At 39.1% G+C, this 24,580-nt stretch overlaps 2 protein-coding genes across 4 annotated transcripts in view; one reads left to right on the plus strand and one right to left on the minus strand.

Annotated features, from left to right (window-relative positions):
* Positions 1–24,580, minus strand: part of satb1a (SATB homeobox 1a) — a 237,216-nt gene that overhangs the window by 28,327 nt on the left and 184,309 nt on the right. The gene's annotated exons all lie outside the window — the stretch shown is intronic.
* kcnh8 (potassium voltage-gated channel, subfamily H (eag-related), member 8) overlaps positions 1–24,580 on the plus strand; it is a 74,517-nt gene that overhangs the window by 13,306 nt on the left and 36,631 nt on the right. For all 3 annotated transcript variants that reach the window (XM_079878491.1, XM_079878492.1, XM_079878490.1), the window contains 5 exons: positions 9,397–9,630; positions 11,517–11,645; positions 19,986–20,116; positions 20,214–20,448; positions 21,283–21,440. In XM_079878491.1, the coding sequence (XP_079734617.1) occupies positions 9,501–9,630; positions 11,517–11,645; positions 19,986–20,116; positions 20,214–20,448; positions 21,283–21,440 (783 nt within the window). In that variant the 5' untranslated portion in view covers positions 9,397–9,500. The remainder of the gene's footprint in view (positions 1–9,396; positions 9,631–11,516; positions 11,646–19,985; positions 20,117–20,213; positions 20,449–21,282; positions 21,441–24,580) is intronic.

Consider the following 24,580-nt stretch of genomic DNA (forward strand, 5'->3'; position numbering starts at 1 on the left):
ACTAATGATCTTCGCAACAGAAGTGAATCAATCAATCAAAACTAACTTTAGCTGGACAATAACTTTATTCTAGAGCTGCTGTAAAGCCAAAACAATCTCTGTTACTGTAATTTCCTACTATCACTGTAAAGCTGCTTTGAAACAATTCATATTGTTAAAAGCGCTATATAAATGAAGATGATTTGACTTGACATGAATGAGATGAAAATAAATGTAATCGTAGAGGGGAAATCTCTGGGATGCTGTTTAGAGAGTTATATCCAATGGATTTAAATGATTGGTTGTGTTTTATACCAGAGAGTTTGTATGTCTTTGCTATTGTTACATGCATTTTTAATGAGGACCTATTATGCTATTTTTCGTTAGTGTGTTGCTGTTTGCCCATGAAAAAGGTCTGCCAAGTTACAAAGCATAAAGTCAACTCCAAAGGGATTAGTCACATGTCACAATATTCCTCATTTAAAAAATTCCCACCCAGGGCATATGCAGAAAAGGACGAGGCCTGATTGAGTTACTTTAGTAGTGTTGAAACTCTGAAGGAGTTGACCAATCACAACAGTCTGGTCCAGCCAACCAATCAGAGCACATTAGGTTTTTCGGAAGGATACCCTTGTGAAATAATTGTACACTTAAGCACAATTTATTCGTATGTACTTCAGTATAACTAAATGTATTTGTGGCACGCTATAAATTGTACTAAATGCATTTTAGTTGTCCAAAAGCAGTGCCGAAGTTCAATTAAAGTTGTATTAAATATACTTGTTTGTGCTAAAGAGGAACTATTCCAAGTATACTTAAGTACACTTTAAGTATCTACTCTTGTATTTAGGTTTTGAAATGCAGAATTCACTCAAACTTCAAATGTATTTCGGTGACATTACAATTGCATTGAACAGTATTGAACATACTGTAAATATTATACTGATAACAAACTGGAGTTACTTTGAGTTCTTCCTTTAGTGTTACAAGTATTACTATAAGCAAACAGATTTTTCCATCAATGACAGCACAAATTATAAGTATTTAAAGACTGCAAATTGCAGAGAAAAGTCTCAATATAGGTGCAGTAAACTGGGTGTGAAAATAAACGCAAAACGGCCTGTATATAACACGAAAGTGCATTAAACTTGAAGCTGTTGAAGAAATAAAGCCAGCAGACACAACATTCAATAGCCTATCATCTGCAGAATGTTTTGCTTCCCTTTTTTCTGACATGATCTGTCATTAACGCTGCAGGAAGCAATTGCATAAGCCAGGACAACATACGTTTTATTCTTGTGCACGCACTAAAACACAGACAGTTCCGTTCGTCGGTGGAAGAATGTGAACGTGCAGAACTGCTTGAGTTTCAGTGTGTGCGGATGGAATAAAACTATCCGTGACATTTCTCTGCTGATTGTCTCAGCACACTTCAACTCTCAGGGCCCTATCATACACCCGGCGCAATGCAGCACCAGGTGCGACGCAAGTGTTTTTTGCTAGTTTCAGCCCGACGCAGTTATCATTTTCATGTCCTGCGCCACGTTGTTTAAATAGCAAATGTATTTGTGCCCATCTGTTCGCCCATGGCCGTGCTAGTCTGAAAACAAGGTGTGTTCAGGCGCATTGTTGGTGCATTTCTATTTTGAGGCAACTGAAATAGACTGCGCCATTGACCAACAAAAACCTGGTCTAAAGTCAGTGTTATTTAAAGAGCGCATTAGTAACATGCACCTATAGGCGGGTGCACAGCGCATGTACACTCTGCTTATTACACAAATAGGGATGCGCAGCAGCACACAAACATGCCAAATATTAAAATATTTGTGCGAGCGCAACTGGCTTTTAAAGGGAATGGGAGACTCTGATTGGTTTATTGCACGTTATGCCCAAAACACACCCATTACTCATTTAGATAATTGGGACAACCCTTTTAGACCATTTTTTCCGTCGTTAAACTAGCAAAAGTGGATTTGAACACGCCCTAAGTGCACGTGCCCCGTGCGCTTTAGATCATGCGCTTAGATCATTAAAATAGGGCTCTCAATGTAATGCACACCTGCTACTGATGTAAAACGCAATGAAATGATTTGGCGGTTTGATGGTCTCGCATTATGCTGTGGATTTAAATGGAACGCATGAATTGAAATTATTTTAATACATTTTACATTGCTACATTTCATTCAGTTAACATTTCTGTTTATAAAGTTGAATTGAATGAAACAATAATTGATATTCAGAGTGTGGTTAACTCAAAACTTTCCTGTAAAACTCACAGGTAGACCTCAAATGCAGTTCATTGTATTGTACATTTAATCATAACAGGTCAACAGAGGATTCAACAAAAATAAATTACTGAAGTAGTTCTTATATTTTACAAATTAACTTTATTTGCAAATTGCTCATTGTTACATTTGCGCTGTAGGTTGTCTTTGGAAATTCTGCCCTTACAGCATCTGTTCCCTAGTGAAAAAAAAAAACACCTTTAACCTTATTTCTTATTATTCTCAGGTTAGGTAAGTTGAGTCTGGCCTAAATTATAAGCATTTTAAATGACTTACAGTTCGGTCCGAAGACTTCTCTGTGGTATGTTCTTGTTCAAAGTCTTTAAAAACACTATAAATCAAGCCTCGGTAGGCAGTTTAAAACTACAAAAAAGGCAAATAAAACTATAATCACGCTTTGAATCAAAGGTGTAATCAGCTCTGGGCTTCTTGTCCTAAGCTCTGGGGTTTCTTGTCCTCCGCTCTGGGGTTTCTTGTCCTCAGCTCTGGGGTTTCTTGTCCTCCGCTCTGGGGTTTCTTGTCCTCCGCTCTGGGTTTCTTGTCCTCAGGTCTGGGGTTTCTTGTCCTCCGCTCTGGGCTTCTTGTCCTCCGCTCTAGGTTTCTTGTCCTCAGCTCTGGGCTTCTTATCCTAAGCTCTGGGGTTTCTTGTCCTCAACTCTGGGTTTCTTGTCCTCAGCTCTGGTCTTCTTGTCCTCAGCTCTGGGTTTCTTGTCCTCAGCTCTGGGCTTCTTGTCCTCTGCTCTGGGCTTCTTGTCCTCTGCTCTGGGCTTCTTGTCCTCTGCTCTGGGCTTCTTGTCCTCTGCTCTGGGGTTTCTTGTCCTCTGCTCTGGGGTTTCTTGTCTTCAGCTCTGGGGTTTCTTGTCCTCCACTCTGGACTTCTTGTCCTCAGTCCTTCTAGGCGTCGGGGGTTTAGTGACGTATCAGTATCCAAAGAGGCAATCAGCTCATCAGTCTTTTATACTCCTGTTGTTTGCCACTGAATTCAGGTTCTAATCTTCTTGATTGATCCAAGTTGTAACTTTCCCAAAGTTTCCAAGATCCTTCTCAAGGCCTCGCAGGTGCAAGCTGTCCGCCTTTTCATGTCCTTAAACTCCAGTAAACTCAACCAAGATGACTGATTTCCTTTTAAGGTTCTAGGAGTAGAACCACAATCTTGTGTGTCCTTGAGCACACACACACAAACGCACACACTTTTGCTCCTCCTTCTCGTGGGTAGGAACATGCACATAAATAAATAACTATTTCTGTACATCTCTGCCAATACAGTTGTATAAGGCATTTCTTAGGAACAAAATAAATAACAACATTGCATTATAATGCATTGTATTCAATACAATGGCTAAATATCTGTAACAAAAGGCATCAATAGACAAGTAGGCAGGGTAATTGCATTTCCTTTATATTATACAACAGTGAACTACAAATCCATTAACACATTTACTGGCATATGGCTTGAAATGTACTGATATAAATATTATAATTAAACTTTATTTGGAGTACTTCTTTATTGCACAGTGCACATTAAGCCTAAATGTGTTTTAATATCAATATTAGTAAGGATAGTAAGATCTCTGTATAATATCAGTCTATAAATGCAAGATATATAAAGTATACTTGCAATAGTTTTGTTTTAGCACAATCAAATAAGTATATCTTTAGTTGCACCTCAGCACTACTTCTGATTGACTAAAGTACATTAAGTGCAAAATTAGTTGTTCCAATTTAGCAGACTTTAAGTATACCAATTTAGCATAGTAAAAGTACAATTGCAGGGTATTTATATTAAGTTCATAAATATGTAAATGTATATGTAGTATACTTATATGTAGTAAAAAATAAATGTATTTCGAATACATTGTAGTATATTTATTTTTCACTTGGGGAGGCTTTATAGATACATAAACTAAACAGAGCATTACTGACAGACTCGAGAGGTGCTGCAATAATGTAAAATATGTGAACAAATATATATATTTTTTTTTTAATTATTCAAGCATGAAAACCTATTCTAGTAGACGTAAAAACAAAATCAAGACTTTGTAAAGGGGCTTTGTAAATGGGTCCTCCTTAAAGATAACACGCCCTTCAAGAAATCATGCTTTTAAAGCATTAAATCTTTGCCATAATCTATTGTGATATGTTGTTCATTGATAAAGAATCCTGTTGTCTAACTTGTGCCTGTCAGCCAACCAGCACTTATGAATTGTTACTCTTTTTTTTTTTTTTATTCTCCCCGTCAGTATTCTTTCACCTTTTTCTTTGCTCTCTCTTTCTGTTCTCTCAGCATCATTCTTTTCCCTGCCCTGTAAATATTTTTTTTTTCCTGTTATTTCTCTCTCATCATCTTTTTTTCTCATATCTCTCTGGGTCTGACCTTCAACACGTACACTCTTATAAATGAGAGCCTAACTTTACTTTTGCTTATGTGAGCAGAACAATTCTCAGTAAAGTCGTTCAGCACCAAATGTCTGTTGTCTCGCCACATGCACGCTTCTCATAAATGTCAGCATTTAATAATGCTCATGTGCGTTAGTCTGGGGATTCAGAGATGAGGCTCACGAGCTGTCCTTCGAGAAACGTTTACAAGGCATTGTTGCTGTATTCATTTATGATGCGTGGATGCTATTAATCTGTTTTGACACAATGACAGGGTAAAACAATAAAACAAGTCAAAATACAAAAAAAAATTATCCAGGCAGGAAATTGGTTATGCAATGAAATAGAAAGCTTTAACGGGTCTACATGTGAAAGGCATTGTTTTCTTTTTGTCTAAGATGCAAGCAAGGTCATGTGAGTTTCTTATACACAGTACTTTGCAATAGTCTTGGGCATGTTAGTATTTTCACACAAAAAAATGGTTTTAAGCCAGTTATTTAGATCACTGTAGTGTGTCAGTAGGAAATATCAGATTACATTTCCAAATATTCCTGCCATTAATTGTAATAATCCAGTGAGATTTTTGTATGCACAAGGAGTCTGACAACAGCCGGTATGTATGGGATCAATTTCCCGCCTAAAGTATTGCAGCCACGGATCAAAAAATAATAAGCGTGAATCAAAAATTGAAAAACACATGTAAAAATATATTGCACAAACTGAAAAAAATAATGCAAAATGATCAGAATAGCAAACAACATGGTCACGGATCAAAATATAATAAGCGTGAATCAAGAAATAACAAGCATGAATAAAAACTTTAAATGCATTAAAAGTTATTTTGCACAAAACTTAAATTTATGGTCATGCTTTCTTAAAAAGAAGGTTTTCCTTGGTTTTATTACTCTGTACGTTGTGCTCTCTTGCATTTTCTGCTCATATTTTACTCTTTTGTACGCTTGTGCTGTTCTTCTATTCGCTCTTCTTTCTATGTTCTGCGCTTGCTTTCCCAAATGTTGCAGTTCCAGTTTCATGTAAATTAGGGCGGGCTTAAGTGTCACCATTGGTCCACTAGTTCTAGATTGACAGCTACTCCTCTAGCCAATCAATCGAAGAGGGTAGTTGACGTCACACCAATGCGACTTGTGGCTACTCATGCTTAATTATACAGGGGAAGACGACAGTTTAATTGAACTTTACAAAGACTTTCAAGCAGTAAAGCTACAGTGTTTCATCAAAGAATTGCCGATTTTAACGAGAAATTTGAACGAATAACTCGCTCGTAAAAACAGTAACTTGCCACCACCTACTGGCCGTTTTACTTTCATATTTAATCAATAACAGGGATGGGCATTTTCGGTCCTGGGTGCCCAGTTTAGCTCCTCCAACCCTAATCAAACACACCTGGCCGCTTTTAACTTAAGGTGTGTTCGACATCGGCTGCGGCTGGATGTAACTGATCGGCGAGTGTAGCCGCGTGCAGGCGGGGAGGAGCTGCAAACGGAGACGTGAAGTCGGACACTTTCTGGTTCCCGTAGTGACCGCTCACGTGGTGTTTGCATACTTTACCACAGCTGAAGTGAAATAAATGCAATATTTGCCAAATAATACACAGATGTCATGTTTCAGAGACATTTTCATTCAATACTTTATGTACTGCTTCATATAGCATCTGTTTGAACAAGAATAAAGTTCAACATAAGCTACTATCAATGAAGTGGAGTCTACGTTTTTTAATCAGTTTTAATTTGATAACATGACACAATATACCATCGCAACTACATGAAAATAGTGTTTATGTTATACAAAACTGATTTGTGAGCTTTAGAGGAACTAAAGGTGTTCGAATAAACACGAAACACACGTGATCGTTGTCATGCGGTGAATCCGGCCAATCGTGGAACAGCTGTGTCGTCATCAGCCCTCATGCAGCCGCTCTGGAGAAGCTGCACTGGCTGAGTTCTCCGGCTACTCTCGAATCGCTCTCGCGGTACTTTGATGGCACACGTCACAGTCACGTGGCGTCGGCGCTGTATCAAGTTGGACAAAATTTCTAACCAGCATGCACTGCTTCAAGTCAGCCGCCGATCGGTCTGCGCAGAGCTACATGAAGTCGAACAAGCCTTTAGTTTTTGCAAAGAATTGTAGCGTTTCATAACTGCAGGATGTTTCACTTACAGCAGCCTTATTGACATCATGAGCCAAGTAATATTGTTTAACACCAATTACCAGTGTGCACATTAACATTCTCATGTATCTAAAAAAAGATGAATTTAATTATTTATGTCCTGAGCAGGGCTTAAAAACGGAAAAAAAAATCAATCAGTTCACTCCGAGCAGAATCGATATTTTAACGTTTCCGTTTTTGCGTTCCTCGTTAAACATTACCGTTCCGAAACCGGTTTGATTAGATAAAATACCGGTTAATAACGTTATTTTAGCCTATACTTTAAACAAATATGTATAAATAAGACTAATTTTCACTCAAAAATAAGATAACACATGATAATTAAACTTGAACATTTATTTCATAACATTGTTAAAACCTCAACAGAAATACCTGTATTAATAACAAAGCATAAACAGCTGGAAAAGCTGGAAAAATATTGACCTGTTTTACTGGACCGTTAGACAATCGAAATTGGCACTCTTATGCCTAATTCTTTTCAGAAGAGTGATACAATTATTTGTGTATATGTATATTTTTTTTTTGCAACACGAATTTTTTAGAAATTACATGAATAAAAATGATATAAACTGGACAATCATTGCTCTTTTAATGCACCGTCAACTGCTAATTTCAAAGCAAACACTGCGCAACACGTCCTTGCATCACATAACCAATTTCAGTCTGCTAATAAAGCACGATCATTTAATGCAATAACATTGTAAAACTACAACAAATTTTCTACTATTTTTAATACAAAGCAAAAACATTGACCTGTCCTGTTTTGGCTACCTGAAATACTATAGAAAAAATGTGCGATAGTTGCTAGTACTTCGCTAGTACGAAATCCATAAACTATTTGAGCTTAAAGTCCGTACTGCTTGTTTAAACGTACGAAAAGAATGTCCTCCAATACCTGTGCATTCATTGAAGACCTCAGTGGGAAAAGAATGTAGCCTACTTGAGGCATGAAAATGGGCGCTCTACGTTTCTAAGCATGTTTTAACTTTAACATACCTCTGAACATTGGATGGGTAGCCTACTGTGGGTTATTTAAGTCATCTTATCGTGCCGAAGAGATTGTCTGCCGATGACTGCTGCGCGGGCATTTCACTCCCGCGGGCAACTTTTAATGCATTTAAAGTTTTTATTCATGCTTGTTATTTCTTGATTCACGCTTATTATATTTTGATCCGTGACCATGTTGTTTGCTATTCTGATCATTTTGCATTATTTTTTTCAGTTTGTGCAATATATTTTTACATGTGTTTTTTTCAATTATTGATTCACACTTATTATTATTTGATCCGTGGCTGCAATACTTTAGACGGGAAATTGATCCCATAGGTATGCTCCACACAGAGATCTGATCTCACCATCATCGAGTCTGTCTGTGTTTACAAGAAACTGAGACTAAATCCAGAAGAACTGTGGCAACGTCTCCAAGACGCTTGAAGAAACTTATCTGCAAAGCTACCTTAAAAACTATGTGCAAGTGTACCGAGGACAAAAGCTGTTTTAAACGCAAAGAGTTGTCACACCAAATATTGATTTTATTTAGTTGATAGAAGTTAATTGATAAATAAAATCTATTTATAACATTATTTTTGAAAGCCTCCTCACTTTTAGTGCCTAAAACGTTTGGCTTTGTAGCTTTGCAGGTCGGTTTCTTCAAGCGGCAAAGTTCTTTTGGATTTAGTCTGTCTCAGTTTCTTGTAAACACGGACAGACTCGATGATGGTGAGATCAGATCTCAGTGTGGAGCATACCGGCTGTTGTCAGACTCCTTGTGCATACAAAGATCTCACTGGATTATTACAATTAATGGCAAAATTACTGAAATGTAAACTGATATTTTTGACTGATATAAATGACTGGCTTAAAAACATTTTTTGGGGGGTGAATATACAAACGTGCATAAGACTTTTGCACAGTATTATATAAAATACAATGTACTATTCTTATTCAGCAAGGTTGCATTAAATTAATCAAAAGTGACAGTAAATATTCAAATATTTTTTTTCTTTTGAACTTTATATTCATCAAAGAATCCTGAAAAAAATTATGATTTCCACAAAACAAAAAAAACAAAAAACAAAAAAGCAGCAGAATGGTTTCCTATATTGATCATAATAAGAAATGTTTATTGAGCGCCCGAACCAGCATTTTAATGATTTATGAAGGATCATGGACAGGACACTTTCTACAAAGGTCGTTTTGGGGGACGGAAATTACTTGTATATAATCTGAATCAATTTCAAGCATTCAGGTGTTTTTGCTCAGATGTTTTAACCAAGCTGCATCAACTTAAGTTCCACTTAAAACGAATTTGACTTTACAGGTTCTGTTTCAAGAGATCAAGAATTAAAATAGAAAGAAACAGGAGGTGAAAACTGTTTCAGTGAACATACCAGGGCATCTTTTAACCTGTTTTGTCCCCTTGCTGTTAATTAGAAATTTGTGCCAACATGGCCTCTGGTAAAACATCAAACTAAAATCTTATGGGAGCATCTAGTTGAAAAATGAATAACTGGTCACAATAAACATTAGTGGACTAATATTTTTGCTTGATGTTTGTGTTTGGAACAGACAGCAACTTCATCCTGGCCAATGCGCAAGTGTCCAAAGGCTTCCCGATTGTGTACTGCTCGGATGGATTCTGTGAGCTCACTGGATTTGCCCGAACCGAGGTCATGCAGCAGAGCTGCGCATGCAAGTTTCTGTATGGGCCGGAGACCAACGAGAACATCATTCTTCACGTGGACTCTGCGCTCGAGGAACGGAGCGAGCTCAAGGAAGAGATAATGTTCTACAAAAAGACTGGTGAGAAAAAAAAACGTTAGATGATGCATTTAGCTGTTGGTGATTTAGCAATATTTGCAGTATTTCTTCATAACTGTAAAACTTAGAAGCAGTTCCACTGTGAAAGTAGACCAGTAATAATACATGGATGGTTAAACTGATCCATTACTAGTAATAGCACATGGCGGTATTACAGCACACCTTTAAAAAGGGAAATCTCTAGCCATTGTTAGAAGCAGATGGTTTTATTAGAGTTGGTTGGCCAAAAGCACCAGAGAGACTCTAAAGTCGGATTACAAAATAAAGTCCAGCAGGTGTGCAAGTTTATTTGTGGAATTTACGATGACATTGAGAAGAATATACTACTACACAATGCTGTTGACTTTACAAATGCAAATTCTAGGATTAATTTTTCTTAATATGGCATATCTCACTCCCTTCCACACTTTATTCTTCCATTTAAGGGGCACTAATGGTAAATTTAGAGCTTGTAGAATGGATGCATTTCTCCCTTCGCTCGATATACCAACATAGGTACTGTGTTTTTGAGCAGTACCTGTACACACCATGTTTCATGAATATGGTAATCATTCAGTACCATGGTATACATCAAAGTACCATAGTATCTGCTGCTCCATGACACCACCATGGTACATTTCTGTAAGTGTAAAAAACAAAGGGTTTTTAATAGTAATAATAATATTTTTAAATTATATTTATATAATATAATATAATAATTCATAATAAAATATAATATTAAATGTATACAAAAAATATATTTATATTATGTTTTATTCTCCTTGTCCATATATTATATTGTATTGTACTGTATCATATCATATGATTTAGTTTGCTAAGGTCTTAGATCTTTAAATGCTGCTGCTGGGTTTTAACCTCGCTGTACCTTTTTCCTTGTGCTCATTCTCCTCTCCCCCTTTGTTCTGTATTGAATGGAACATCTCCAGCGCACTTGTTCTAGAGAGCGTTATTATTTCATCCCCTTTTCTTCTCCATAATGGTGAGGCTTTTTCGTGAGGAAATGAGAGATTTGACAAAGACTTCTCCAGCTGTGAGCAATCAGACGGAATTCCCCTAGAGGCTTCCAGTAACAGCTACTGGTGAAGAGAGAAACACACACACACACACACACACACACACACACACACACACACACACACACACACAAACTAAGCATACATATAAATGTCCTGCCGCACACCCACACCGCTCAATACAGACAGACAAACAAGCATTCACACACACACCTACATGGAAATTGGGTACCATAATGGTGTTGCTCTTTTTGGATGTGCTGATCTTTTTTTGTTTCAGGTTTTTAACTCTTTAAATAGACTGGAAGTAATGTTTTGCCAAGTAAGCTAAAAATGTGCTTCCTGTGGTAACATTTAAATTAACTAGTTTTATTCAATTCGGAAAAACTATTTAAGGTCACTGTGAATTGCAACTTATTTTACTTCTATAATCTGACATATTCCCTTGACCAGAATTAGGTGCAAGTTTGCTAAAACAATGCTCAAGTAGTTAATGGTTGACATTATCCGATAGCCAGAGTAAGACATTTACTACCAAAAGAAAAGACATTTCAGAGGTTCAGCAAGTTTTGATTTTGATTATGAAGACAATATTTTTTTCTTTGGAATAATGTGCACTGATGAACCCGTTCAAAATAACTCCATGAATGTAAAAACAGTGTTTTGATGTCATCTTGTCATGACTAAATCTACAACTGACTAATAGTTTACACCACTGAAGGTGATTTAAGGGTCAGATCAGGTAGCAGTAGCAGTTTTTACAGTGTGAATGCCCCCATAAACTTCACTTACATCATTAAGACTGTGTGTATGTGTGTGTGTTTATGTATTTTGCCTCACTCAATTCTACTGCAGGTAGTGTGTTCTGGTGTCTCCTGGATATTGTGCCTATCAAGAATGAGAAAGGAGATGTTGTCCTCTTCCTCGCCTCTTTTAAAGACGTCACCGACACCAAAGCCAAATCCATACTTGAGGAGAAGAAAGGTTAGTACATGATGATGGTGTATGTGTGTTTGCATGGATTTTTATTAAATAATTTTAACTTTTTACTATCATCATTTATTTTTGCTTATTTTTTTATTTATTTTTTAGTTTAAATGCCTTTTTATATATACATTTTAATTGTTTTACACATGTCCTAGACCCAGACTTTAAATCTAAAAATATAAAAATGTCATACAAATATTATTACTGTTACTATCAAATATTAATTATTATTTATAAAAAATGAGGAAAACCTAAACAAAGAGAGAAATAAACATAAATAAATGTATTATTTATTATGGAAAGTAATATAGAAATTTTTCACAAATTATGACCCTGATGTGGTGTCAATTTCATCACAATCAACAGTTTCACTTAAAGTTTTATCAAAGTTTAGTGTACTTGGCTATCATGGAGACATCATTGTACCAGTATAAAAAGGTATATGATGTGCGTAGAAAACGTCTCCGGTTACTTTCGTAACCTCGGTTCCCTGAGAGGCGGGAACGAGACATTACGTCATACTGACGTATATGGGAACTCCTTCCTTCTCCATTTCCACTGAAATCTTATAGGCTAACGCCAGCTGGAGACAGCTGGCCAATTGACGCGAAACATGCAAATGCTGACCGGACCGCGGGCAGTATAAATAGCATGGGCGCGACAATAACGTCAGAATCAAGACTGAACGCTAGCACAGCTGATCAAACGGCGAGCACGGCGGCTGACGTAATGTCTCGTTCCCGCCTCTCAGGGAACCGAGGTTACGAAAGTAACCGGAGACGTTCCCTTTCAAGGCGGTCACTTCGACATTACGTCATACTGACGTATATGGGAACTGTATAGAATCCCGCCGTGAGCGCAGTGAAGATAAGCCCTGAACGGGGTCAGCTACACTCCCACAAGAGACAACAGTTCTAAGCCAGCAGCGCCGCTAGGAGCACTCAAAACTGATAGGCGAAACTAGACCAAGAAACGTCTGCTCCGACCTTACCAAAGTTGCATATCCAATGCAATGAAGCGAAGGCTGCACTGGACAGGGCAGCACAACACCATAAGCACTCGAGCACAAGAGTTAACACAGTGTCGACGGCATTAGCGGTGACAGCTGCATAACCTTATAGCCATACACAGAGTTAACAGTACATTGGAAACTACTGCGTAATTGGAAACAGCTATGTAACATTATAGTCATAACACAGAGTTAGCAGCGATGGTAACTCTGCATAATGCAGACTACTGCACAGCTGGAGGTAACAGTTTCATGAGTACAAGAATAAAACTCACCGAACCCACGACGCTATAGGCGGTGCATCAAACTTGAAACCCTGGCGAACGTGTTCTGAGAAGACAGCCAGCATGCCTAAATCCTGTAGGCATAAGCCAACATTGAAAAGCGTCGAATTCAGTGAGAAAGTCTCTGTATAAAACAGCACGTCCCTAGTACCATCCACCAAGCACACAAACAGCTGGTCAGACTGCTGCCTAGTGAACCACGTACATCCGCAAAGCCCTTACAGGGCCAACAGCACTCTGAGCATCGGCATCATGCGAGGCTGACGGCTCAGCAGATAAGGCGGGCAGGGATCAATCTGTGCTCTGAATGGTGTAAGCGACTTCGGAACGTAGCTTGGTATCGGACGGAGAGTGACGCTGCAGTCACCAGGTCCGAGACAATGCAACATCATTCACTTAGAATGAGCGTAGGTCTCCAAAGTGCTTCGCTGGGGTGAGAGCTGGGAGAGCTTTTCTCAGCACTTGTTAGTGTAAAGTGTCTTGCTCAACTATGGACCCAGCAGCGTACACACAAGAAGGTTCCACAGCTTGGGGCTGGGGTGCCAATCGTGCCGATTGCCTGTAGAAGCAGGACCTCCTGAGGGGGATTGTTATGTGGGAGCCCCATAACTCTCTCAGGTCCGTGGACCGGAGAAACTGACACTCCCTTGTAGAACATAGCCGATGTTCTATAGCCGATGTACAGAAGTGCAAATCAACACATAACCGAATGTACGTAAACACAGTGCCAGTGGCCGTAGCGACAACAACTGTGAATACACGCAGTTAGATAATAGCCCCATAATAGCATAGCACCTCAGTAAGTACACAAACACAGTCCGTAGCCGTAGCTACAACTGTGAATATACGAGTTAGCACAGAATAGCCAGTTGCACTGAAGGAAATGGGGCAACATAACAACGTAGCACATGCACGTAACAGCATAGGTCGCTGTAGCGCCAACTTAATATACGCAGTTAGCTCAGTATAGGCACTGAAGGATACGGGGCAACACCGCAGCATGAACACATCCATGTGTAATAATGCAGCGCGGGTCGCCGTATTGACAGAGACTGTGAATATGCACAGTTCGACTGGGATAGCTAGTTGCACTGAAAGATACAGGGCAACATGACAGCATAACACAAGTGCGTAAGAATAGCGCATCCATGTACGTACATAAACGCAGCGTAGTAGCGACAGAAACTGTGTAGAGACAGAAACTGAGATGCACAGTTAGATTAGGATGGCTAGCTGCACTGAAGGAAACGGGGCAGCATTACAGCATAACACATCCGTGTACGTACATACATCCAGAAACTGTGAATATGCACGGATAGATTAGGATAGCTAGTTTTGCACTGAAGGAAAAAGGGCAACAAATAGCAAAAACGCGTCCTTGTATGTACATAAGTGCAGTGTAGTCGCCGTAGCGACAGAACTGTGAATATGCACAGTTAGATAGGATAGCTGGTTGTTGCACTATAGAGGGCAACATAGCAGCATAACACAACAGTGTGCACATTTTAAACATCTGTGTGTATAATGCAGCGCAAGTCGCCGTAGCGACCGAAACGGCATGAATATGCGCAGTTCAAACACTATATGGTCAGATACGTTGAAGGGCAACATAACAGCACGCTTCAGTGTACACAGATGCAGCGCAAGTCGTCGTAACGACAAACTGTGACTATGCACAGGTAGATAGGATAGCTAGGTGCACTGAAGGGTACAGGGCAACGTAATAGCATTTACATTAGTGTGTACAAAAACACAGCGTCAGAGGCATAGCGACATCGACTGTGAATACGTAATCAGAATAGCCGGTTGCACTGAGGATACAGGCCAATATTTAGCGGCGTAATCATAACACATATCAGTGCGTAGTGTGTACACAGCGTCAGTTGCATCGCACAACAACTGTGAATACGTAGTAGTCAGAATAGCCATTTGCACTGAAGGATACAGGGCAATTTATAGCGGCATAAATCATAACACATCAGTGTGTAGAGTGTACATAAACACAGCGTCAGTTGCATCGCACGACAACTGTGAATACGTAGTAGTCAGAATAGCCATTTGCACTGAAGGATACAGGGCAATATATAACGGCATAAATCATTACACATAACAGTGTGTAGCACGTAACACAGCGTCAGTTGCATCGCGCAACAACTGTGAATATGTAGTAGTCAGAATAGCCATTTGCACTGAAGGACACAGGGCAATATATAATGGCATAAATCATTACACATAACAGTGTGTAGCATGTACGTAACACAGCGTCAGTTGCATCGCGCAACAACTGTGAATACTTAGTCAGAATAGCCATTAGCACTGAAGGATTCAGGGCAATTTATAGCGGCATAAATCATTACACATATCAGTGTGTAACACAGCGTTGCATCGCGCAACAACTGTGAATACGCACTGCGTAGTAATCAGAATAGCCATTTGCACTGAAGGATACAGGGCAATATACAACGGCAAAAATCATACACATATCAGTGTGAAGAGTGTACATAAACAGCGTCAGTTGCATCGCGCAACAACTGTGAATACGCACTGCGTAGTAGTCAGAATAGCCATTTGCACTGAAGGATACAGGGCAATATACAACGGCAAAAATCATACACATAACAGTGTGTAGTGCGTACGTAACACAGCGTCAGTTGCCTCGCACAATAACTGTGAATACGTAGTAATCAGAACAGCCAGTTGCACTGAAAAATACAGGGCAATATATAATGGCATAAATCCTAGCACATAACAGTGTGCGGTGTGTACGTAACACAGCGTCATTTGCATCACACAACAACTGTGAATACGTATTAATCAGAATAGCCATTTGCGCTGAAGGACACAGGGCAATATCGTGGCATAAGCATAACACACACATATCAGTGTACATAAACACAGCGTCAGTGGCATCGCACAACAACTGTGAATACATAGTTGACTCAGAATAGCCAGTTGCACTGAAGGATACAGGGCAATTATAGCGGCATAAATCATGAACACATCAGTGTGCGGTGTGCAAGTAAACACAGCGTAATTTGCATCGCACGACAACTGTGAATACGTGGTAATCAGAATAGCCATTTTGCACTGAAGGAAACAGGGCAATATATAACGGCACAAATCATAGCACATATCAGTGTTCAGTGTGTACATAAACACAGCGTCAGTGGCGTAGCGACAACAACTGTGAATACGTAGTTAAATCAGAATGGCCAGTTGCACTGAAGGATACAGGGCAGCCTGACAACATAAGCTGTAAAAGCACATCAGTAATGTTATGTAGGCCCAGCGTCAACAGCATAAGCGGTAACGACTGCGCAACCCCGTAGTCAAGACTGACTAGAAGGGGGGTAAACACTTCCGTTGTCAGAGCGGAGCGTCTGAGGCAAGCCAGGGAAAGACCCACGTCTGGCGCGGCGCTCTCCGTGGCCCGTGTCGCCACATTCCCGGTCCCGCCCTCTGCCAACGGTGAAGATCCGGTTCATACGGGTTCGGAGCCGATTTGGGGCTTAGCCGAATTTAGGCGGGGCGAGGTACAGACGAAGAGAGACATCGAGGAAGGCTGGACCGTAATAGAGACTCATAACATCCGCACTTCCGTGCCTTTTAGACACGGAGCCATGGCCTTTGCCTCGTCTCTCTAGATGCGCGTCTTGCGCACGACTTACCATAGGACGTCGTGGAAGACGGAGTCTTTCTAGAAGTAGCCTGGCTGAGATACCGGGCTAAGTATCCTTTTCAACGGAGCCTACCGCGTCGAGTCCTTCTAGCGAGCCCGCGAAAAGGACCGGAGTGGCGACGGGCAGCGTCAACCCGTCTTTGGGCGGGAGAGGGCCCACCAGCGGCCTGCTGGCGGCAGTGGGCCTCATCCCTGCTGATTCCCGGGTTATTCCCCTGAGGGCGCGCACTGGCAGACCGGCACATGCCTGTCGTCCGTGAGTGCGCCTCGGTTGATCCTTGTGAGGGTAGAGCGAGTCAATAGGACCCGCACATATCTGGCATGAAGTAGCAGCCATCGGATGCGGGGAGGAAACATGGTGAGTAACCTCTATTGCAACTTCCACGATGACTTCAGATAAGACTTCTAGCGTGAAGAAAGAGATTCTGACGTTATTGTCGCGCCCATGCTATTTATACTGCCCGCGGTCCGGTCAGCATTTGCATGTTTCGCGTCAATTGGCCAGCTGTCTCCAGCTGGCGTTAGCTTATAAGATTTCAGTGGAAATGGAGAAGGAAGGAGTTCCCATATACGTCAGTATGACGTAATGTCGAAGTGACCGCCTTGAAAGGGAACAAAAATTAAGGTACATATTGGTCAATATTTTTAAATTCCATTTATGTCAAATTTGAGTTGTGGTGGAAATGACTTTCAGAAATGACAGATTTCTTCTGTGTGTGTGTGTGTGTGTGTGTACTGTATATGTTTGAACATTGTTACTAGACAAATGTTTTAAGGATGTCCACTGGGTGAAACATGTCTATAGTGTAATAAAAAACCTCACATGATCCTTTTTTGTGCTTGTCTTGTTAAGGTGAGGCATGATGACAAATATCTGTTTATTGTGTGATTGAGAACCGGGATCAGATTTTGGCCTCAAGCAGCAAAAGGAAACCATGTGGAGCAGGGAATCCCTGTGCAACTGTGTCTGCCCTTTTTCTTCTTTTCACATTTTCGCCTTTTGTTCCTTTCCCTCCCTCTCTCTCTCCCTCTCTGTGTTTCTCGTGACCTGTTCTGCAAGTAAATTGGGAGTTCATTTATTAGGATCTATAATAAGTGTTATGCCGCTGGACTCCCTGCTGACTACAGCCTTTTATGGATGAGTTTCTGTCGCCCCTCTCCTTCTCCGGCCCTGCAGGCTGAAGTGATCTCTATCCCTCTCTAATAACCAGCTTCCCTGCTTTCTCTCTCTCTGTCTGTCTATCGCTCCATCCCTTCAGTCCTTCTACTCCTGCTTTGCTTTCCCTTGGTACCTTGTTCTGCAGGGTTGCAATGAGTGACATTTTTCCCCAGTTGCCCTCGGCAATTGAGACTGGCAGCTTGGCTGTCTGCTTGTTTCCTCAGCTGGCTGATTTAAAAATGCTACACGCTACACATTCGTACACACATGCACACATACATTCATGGTCAGCATCCACAGAGACTCCACACATTTCATATGCTTTTGTCTCTGTCTCTACCGCTGTAACCATTGCACTACAATACTCCTGTTGGCACTTTTTCCTTGTTTCATTTTTATTTTTGCACAGCCGAAGCACATTCTTTATGTTGATTGGGAAAGATTGAAAAAGAAAATGAATGGAAATGGAAGTTTGGATTCATTTGTATTTCCTCCAAAGTTTTTTCAGAAGATCTGACCCACTACATTTAACAGCTTTCAGTTGGTGTTGGTCTCAGGTTATAGTAATCCAGAGTGTTTTAATTTATTGTATTAAATTTTTTTTTTTTTCATCAACTTAGCAGCAAAGTATTAGGTTTTTGGATTAAGGGTCGACTTGTTCAGGTTATAGTAATGGATATTTTTTTGTTTCGTTTTTTTCAGCCACGGCAGCCTAGTTTTTGGTTTTCAAATTAAGGGTCTAATTAATATTATTTTATTTTATTTATAAAACATTTTTTATCAACAACTAGGAGGTTTGTATGGAAGCTTGTTTCCACCACAGAATAAAACATTTTAAAAGATAATTGCGACTTCTTATCTCACAATTGCGAATTTACATCTCGCAATTCTGATTATATTTATTACTGTTATATAAAGTCAGAATTGCGTGATATAAAGTCACAATTGCGTGTTATAAAGTCAGAATTCTGACATCTTTTCTCAGAATTGTGAGATATAAACTCGCAATTGCGAGTTATAAAGTCCAATTCTAAGGAAAAAAAGACTGACTTATTCCTCAGAATTGCAAGTTTATATCTCACAATTCTGACTTCATAACAGGCAATTGAGACTTTATATCACACAATTCTGACTTTGTTTCACGCAATCCAGACTTTATAACTCGCAATTGCGACTTTATATCACACAATTCTAAAAAGTCACAATTGCGAGATGTAAACGCAATTGTGAGAAAAAAAGTTGCAATTCAATTTTTTATTTTTATTCTGTGGCAGAAACAAACTTCCATAGGTTTGGCTTTACAAAACAATCTAGACAAAGTGTTTCAGTTGAAAATACCTCACCACAGGACACCGAGGAAACTGCATTTGTCAGACCATTTCAGGTAAACTTTCAGCTGTAGTCTAGGATGTCCCCTTGACAGACTGTTTTAGTTCAAGACCTCAAAGACTAAATTAAATGAACCTTCTGCAGTATTTAGCAGTCACTTGATCAGTTGAAACAGATGTTTTCAATATGGGAATGAAAACATTCTGATAGCAGAGCCCCAATTGGTGGAAACCACTGGTGTAAAGCAGGTCACCAGCATAAAGGAAGTTATTCTTGTTTCACACCAGCTTTTGTGTAACAGCAGCATGGAGGGCAATAGAAGGAAAACGGGCCACTTTGAGTAAACCTGCACTCAATAAAAGCGGCAAGCACTATTTGCATGGAAGTATTGATTGAAAATCTCTGCTTTTCTTCACAAAGCTACAAAAACATTCACAGAATGATAAGCTACATTTTCTTTCACCAATTTTTGCTGGTACATAAAAAAATGTATGTATTCAAGTTGTTAGGGGATGATGGTTTAGATTTTTCTTTGTTACTTCACCAGTCTTACGTTATTCAGTCTTACTCTTACTTTATTTCAAGTATTGCTGTAATACAAGCTCAAGTCAATGTAAAGCTACAAAGGTTGAGTTGTTCATGTTCACATTTTTTTATTTTATTTATTATTTTATTTTATTTTAAAAGGTAAAAAATAAAAAAAAATAAAAACATTATAGCAACCTCAGTACCACAGGAATTTTTCTAGAAAAATGCATTGTTTTCTTTGTTTTTTATGTATTAGTGGAATTTATTTTGTGCAGCATGTTTTTATTTCTTGATGGATTGTATCCCCAATGCCCTTGACTTTCATAACAACAGCCCAACCTTTTCTCAGAGTGTCGCCGCGGGCAGGTCAAGGGAGGTTCTCCGTTTGGCTCCACTCGGCTGCGATCTAGCACAGTTCTGTACCACATTTCAGGACACCTGCACAACCGTCAGAAAAAGAGTAAAATCAAACTTAACAAGGTGAGACCATTCAAATACTGATGATATAGAAAAATACAGGAATGAAAAGATAAAACAGAACCAGTGTCTCTACCATAATTGTTCTATCTCTTTCTAGAATGTGTTTGGTGATCCACCGGCTCTCCCTGAATATAAGGTCGCTGATGCCAAGAAGTCCAAGTTCATTCTTCTCCACTTCAGCACCTTCAAAGCTGGCTGGGATTGGCTAATACTACTGGCTACATTCTATGTCGCTGTGACGGTGCCGTACAACGTTTGTTTTATTGGTGATCAAGACTTGACACGTAGCACCACCGTCACTGACATTGCCGTCGAGATTCTCTTCATCATTGGTAAGAGAATCCAATTTTGATCTTCGACATAATATATTTAGTTAGATATATATCAATTATTAATATACATGGTATATTTTTCATTGCTAGCATGATTATGATTTATGAGATTATCTTTGCTCAATCACATCTTTATCTTTACACGTGATTATAATCGTGTCTTTAAATCAGGCTCTATGACATCTTCCATTAACCCTCAGAGGTACAGCATTGCCACAGGGCAGCGGTATCATTCGGTATCCTGCTATTCAGAAAGAAATTAATTGGAATTAAAAGGGCAGTTTTTACAGAAACAAAAAATGTGCTTTTTTAAAGACATCTGCCATTTGAGTTTCTCTCCATGATTGATGGAGAAGGAGCATGCATGCTTCCTCAAATTACTAATTTTTTTTCTTTTTCTTGCGTATTCGTTAGGTAAATAGATGTTTTTGTTCAAAGATTGTTTGAACAACATAAGATGTAAATGATTTTGATTCCATATGGTTTAAAAGTTAAACACATGCATTATGTTAATGATTTGAGTTTAAAACAATAATATTATAGGCCTTTTAAGTGCATTTTTTGTCTTGTCCTATTAACACTGTTTCCTGAAATTTATTTAGCCTTTGTGACTCTGATAAGGCCTCTTTTTAAAACGCTTTGTGTTCAGATTTGTTGACAGCACATGAATTTTTCATTTTTCTGTTGTTGGTCTGTGATAGACTCTCCACTTGATATATAGCTGTCAGAAAAGCATTTTTGATGTTATAAATGCTTCAATGGACACACTGTCGTTCATTGATATTATGCTGATGGTGTATTTTTTGAAGACGCTGACTCTGTCTGTCGCTTTAGACATCGTGTTCAGTTTCCGCACCACGTACGTGAGTAAGTCGGGGCAGGTGATCTTCGATGCGCGGCAGATCTGCATCCATTACATGACCACCTGGTTTATCATCGACCTGGTTGCTGCTCTGCCCTTTGATCTCCTTTACGCTTTCAAAGTCAGCGTGGTGAGTAATGCATATATTATGCATATATTACAAAAATTATAATGAATCTATCAAGGGAAAAATCTGTGGGAAGATTTGTGCACAGTTTTCAAATGCATTTTGAATGTACAAATTTTACATGATTTTGGGGAAAAAAGCAGGCATACAGAGAATATGTGCCAGTATAAAACTCTGCAGAATTGTCATTTGCGTGTTTTTTTTATATTATTGTTATTAAATATTATGGCTAATTCGATAATGCTTTGACCCAGCTAGCACAACTACGTTTTTATATAAAGAAAACATTTTGATGAATTAAACTTGCTTCCATAAATATAAATAAGCGCAATATACCAGCATTCTAGAGTTGTCACGGTAGTGGTTGCAGCAAGAGAGTAGTTTAGGCAGGATCTAATTGCAGCAGACACTTTTATTAACTCTTCAAACAAAATAACAAACATGCAGGAGAACAGGAGAACGCAGGGGATCATAAAATAACTATACACTGAAGCAACACTAGAGATAAGAACAGACAAAGAACATTTCCAAATGAGGGATATATATACAGAGTAACTTAAGAAAGAAACAAGCACGTGTGAGGACTAATCGATCAACTTGCGACTTGCGAGTAACCATGACAAAAAAATTAAAGCGGGAACATAGGTAACAAAGGCACACAGAAAACAAGAAAATGAAAACATAAACCTTACAAGAGTAGGGGTGCACTGGATCCGTACTGACCAGGCCCCACGGTTCAGCACGCATGTGATTCGCATTTCTTTGCACTTGAACAGACACATACGCATCAAAATACCAGTCTTTGTAAGTATTCTCTCGGTTATGTCTTAAGTGAATGTAAACAGTAGAGAAAGAAACTGGATGCCTGTCAGTATATTCGGTCCGTGTATTTGGTCTTAAAGTGACAGCAGCCTAATATTCCTGCTGCTGTCTGTGCCATTAATGTTAATTAAACAACAAAATACAGCTTTAACAAAGATTAATCTAGATTTAATTTCTACCGTGAACACAATAGTGTTATTTTACATTTAGGCCTAATTATTACATTTCTGTACCTGAATACTACTGTTAGACTTTGTAACTTTGTTATATAGTATTCATCTATGCTTGTAATTGTGTATTTGTCCTTATTTTATTACTGACTGTTTACTTGTCTTTAATAATGTTTGAACTTTATTAGTTAGGCTAGTAGTTTTTGCTGTGGTATCGAAGTACTTAAAATTAGCTTTAAATAATAGCAGTTACATTTGATCAGATAAAAATGATCTGATCTGTGGTCTTGGGCATTAAAATCCCGGGCTGAAAATGGGCTGACTTCTACCAAAATGCAATGCTTTGAAAACATCTTGTACCTACTAGGATAAGCATTGCTGTAGCTCAAACAGTAAGTCGAGATTTCCAAGAAAGCATGAACTGATAAAACGTATGCCTTACATTTCCTAATGTAAACCCGCTTTAGATAAACGTGTCTGCCAAATATGTAAATGTATAAGAGTTTAGTACTCTCAATGCATTTCACAGTGGTGAAATCCATTTACTGTAGAAGAGCTTCCTCCAATTAAAAGCAAAAGATGCTAGATTCCATCTGGACTGGTCTTGCTTGAACAGTCATGACTTTTGGACTTCCAGATATTCTTTTTTTAGGCCCTCAATGATTTGTTTTGCTCTTCCTTAAGTGTAAAACAAAATATTGAGCAGCGGCAGTCAGGGTCACCCTGAGTGGATGGACCATAAAGTCCTTTTGATGACATCATGGATGTAGATCTTTTAATGAGAGAATATGGGTTCAGGTACAAATAAAGATGTATTACAGGCTCTGAAATTGGTTAACACTGCCTCTGATGACTCCAATACAAAATCAAGGGTCACAGGCTCCTGGTTTTAATTCACAGAAAAAGACAGTCAGCTTTTCTGGCCAATCCAGACTGGCAGAATCGATCAGTGCCACATGGACACACACACTTACAGTGATGACACATGTACCCTCTGTACGGCGAAACACAACGAAAGAGTGCTTGAAATCCACTGAGGCTTATTAAGAGGAGAGTGAAATGCAGTGGACTCCTAAGTGCCACTGTAATACAGACCTTGTTGTCTCCGAGATGTTCCCTTAAATCTGCTCCAATTACAGATTGCACCTCTGCTCCTCTGGTATCCCTTCACATCTGCCCTTCAGCTGCACTATACTCACACACACACACACACAGATGCAACAAACATCCACACAGACATGAACCCACAAAAAGACATCAGAAGTGAAGAATGATATTTCTTTTTTTCCTCTCTGAGTTTGATTTCATTTTCCTATTTGATTACATTTTCCTGTCCTGGACATTTTCTGTTATTTTGGTTTCCCCTTCCCTGTCTTGGCCAATTTTAATTTGTTTCCTCTACTTTCCTCTTCTTATCATTTCCTTTTCCTATCCTGGCCAATTTTCATTCTTTTCCTTTTTCTTTCCACTCAACTCCACTCCTATCCTCTTCTTTTCTTTTCCTATATCCTGGCCAATTTCTATACTTTTCCTTTTCCTTTCTACTGTTTTCTTTTTTAGTTTTCCTATCCTGGCCAATTCCCATTCTGTTCCTTGTCCTTTTCCTTTCATCTCCTTTGTTCTTCATTCCTTTTCTATCCTGTCCTGGCCATTTTCCATTCTGTTTCCTTTTCATCTCCATGCCTCCTTTTTCTTTTCCTGTTCTTTTCCCTTTTTGTTTTTGTTTTCCTACCCTTTCCATTCCTTTCTTTTTGCTCTCTATCACTCCCATTTCTTTCCCAATTACTTCCCTTCCCTCTTAACCCACCTACACATTGTTAACAGTATGAGTGATTTAGTTATTAATTCACATAGACACATTACCACATAAAGCTCAGTATATGAACCCCTACCGTGGCATTACCTCCATTTTCACCCTCCTTATCTAATTTTTAACCAACTGTTAAGTTCAGCCTTTTTGTTTCTCTAATGACATAAATGCTCATTGGTTTTGCTTCTGAGACCATGATCTCTTGATGTTTATTAATATTTGATTGTCAAGTGAGAGATTGTGGCCATTACAACATGGATTATTATTTAATGCTGCAGGGACGAGAAAGGGTTGTTTCTCATAGGGATTGTCTGATTTTAATAAGAGAGGCTGTGATGAAT

This window comes from Squalius cephalus (genome assembly GCF_949319135.1).
Source record: "Squalius cephalus genome assembly, chromosome: 8".
Lineage (NCBI taxonomy): Eukaryota > Metazoa > Chordata > Actinopteri > Cypriniformes > Leuciscidae > Squalius > Squalius cephalus.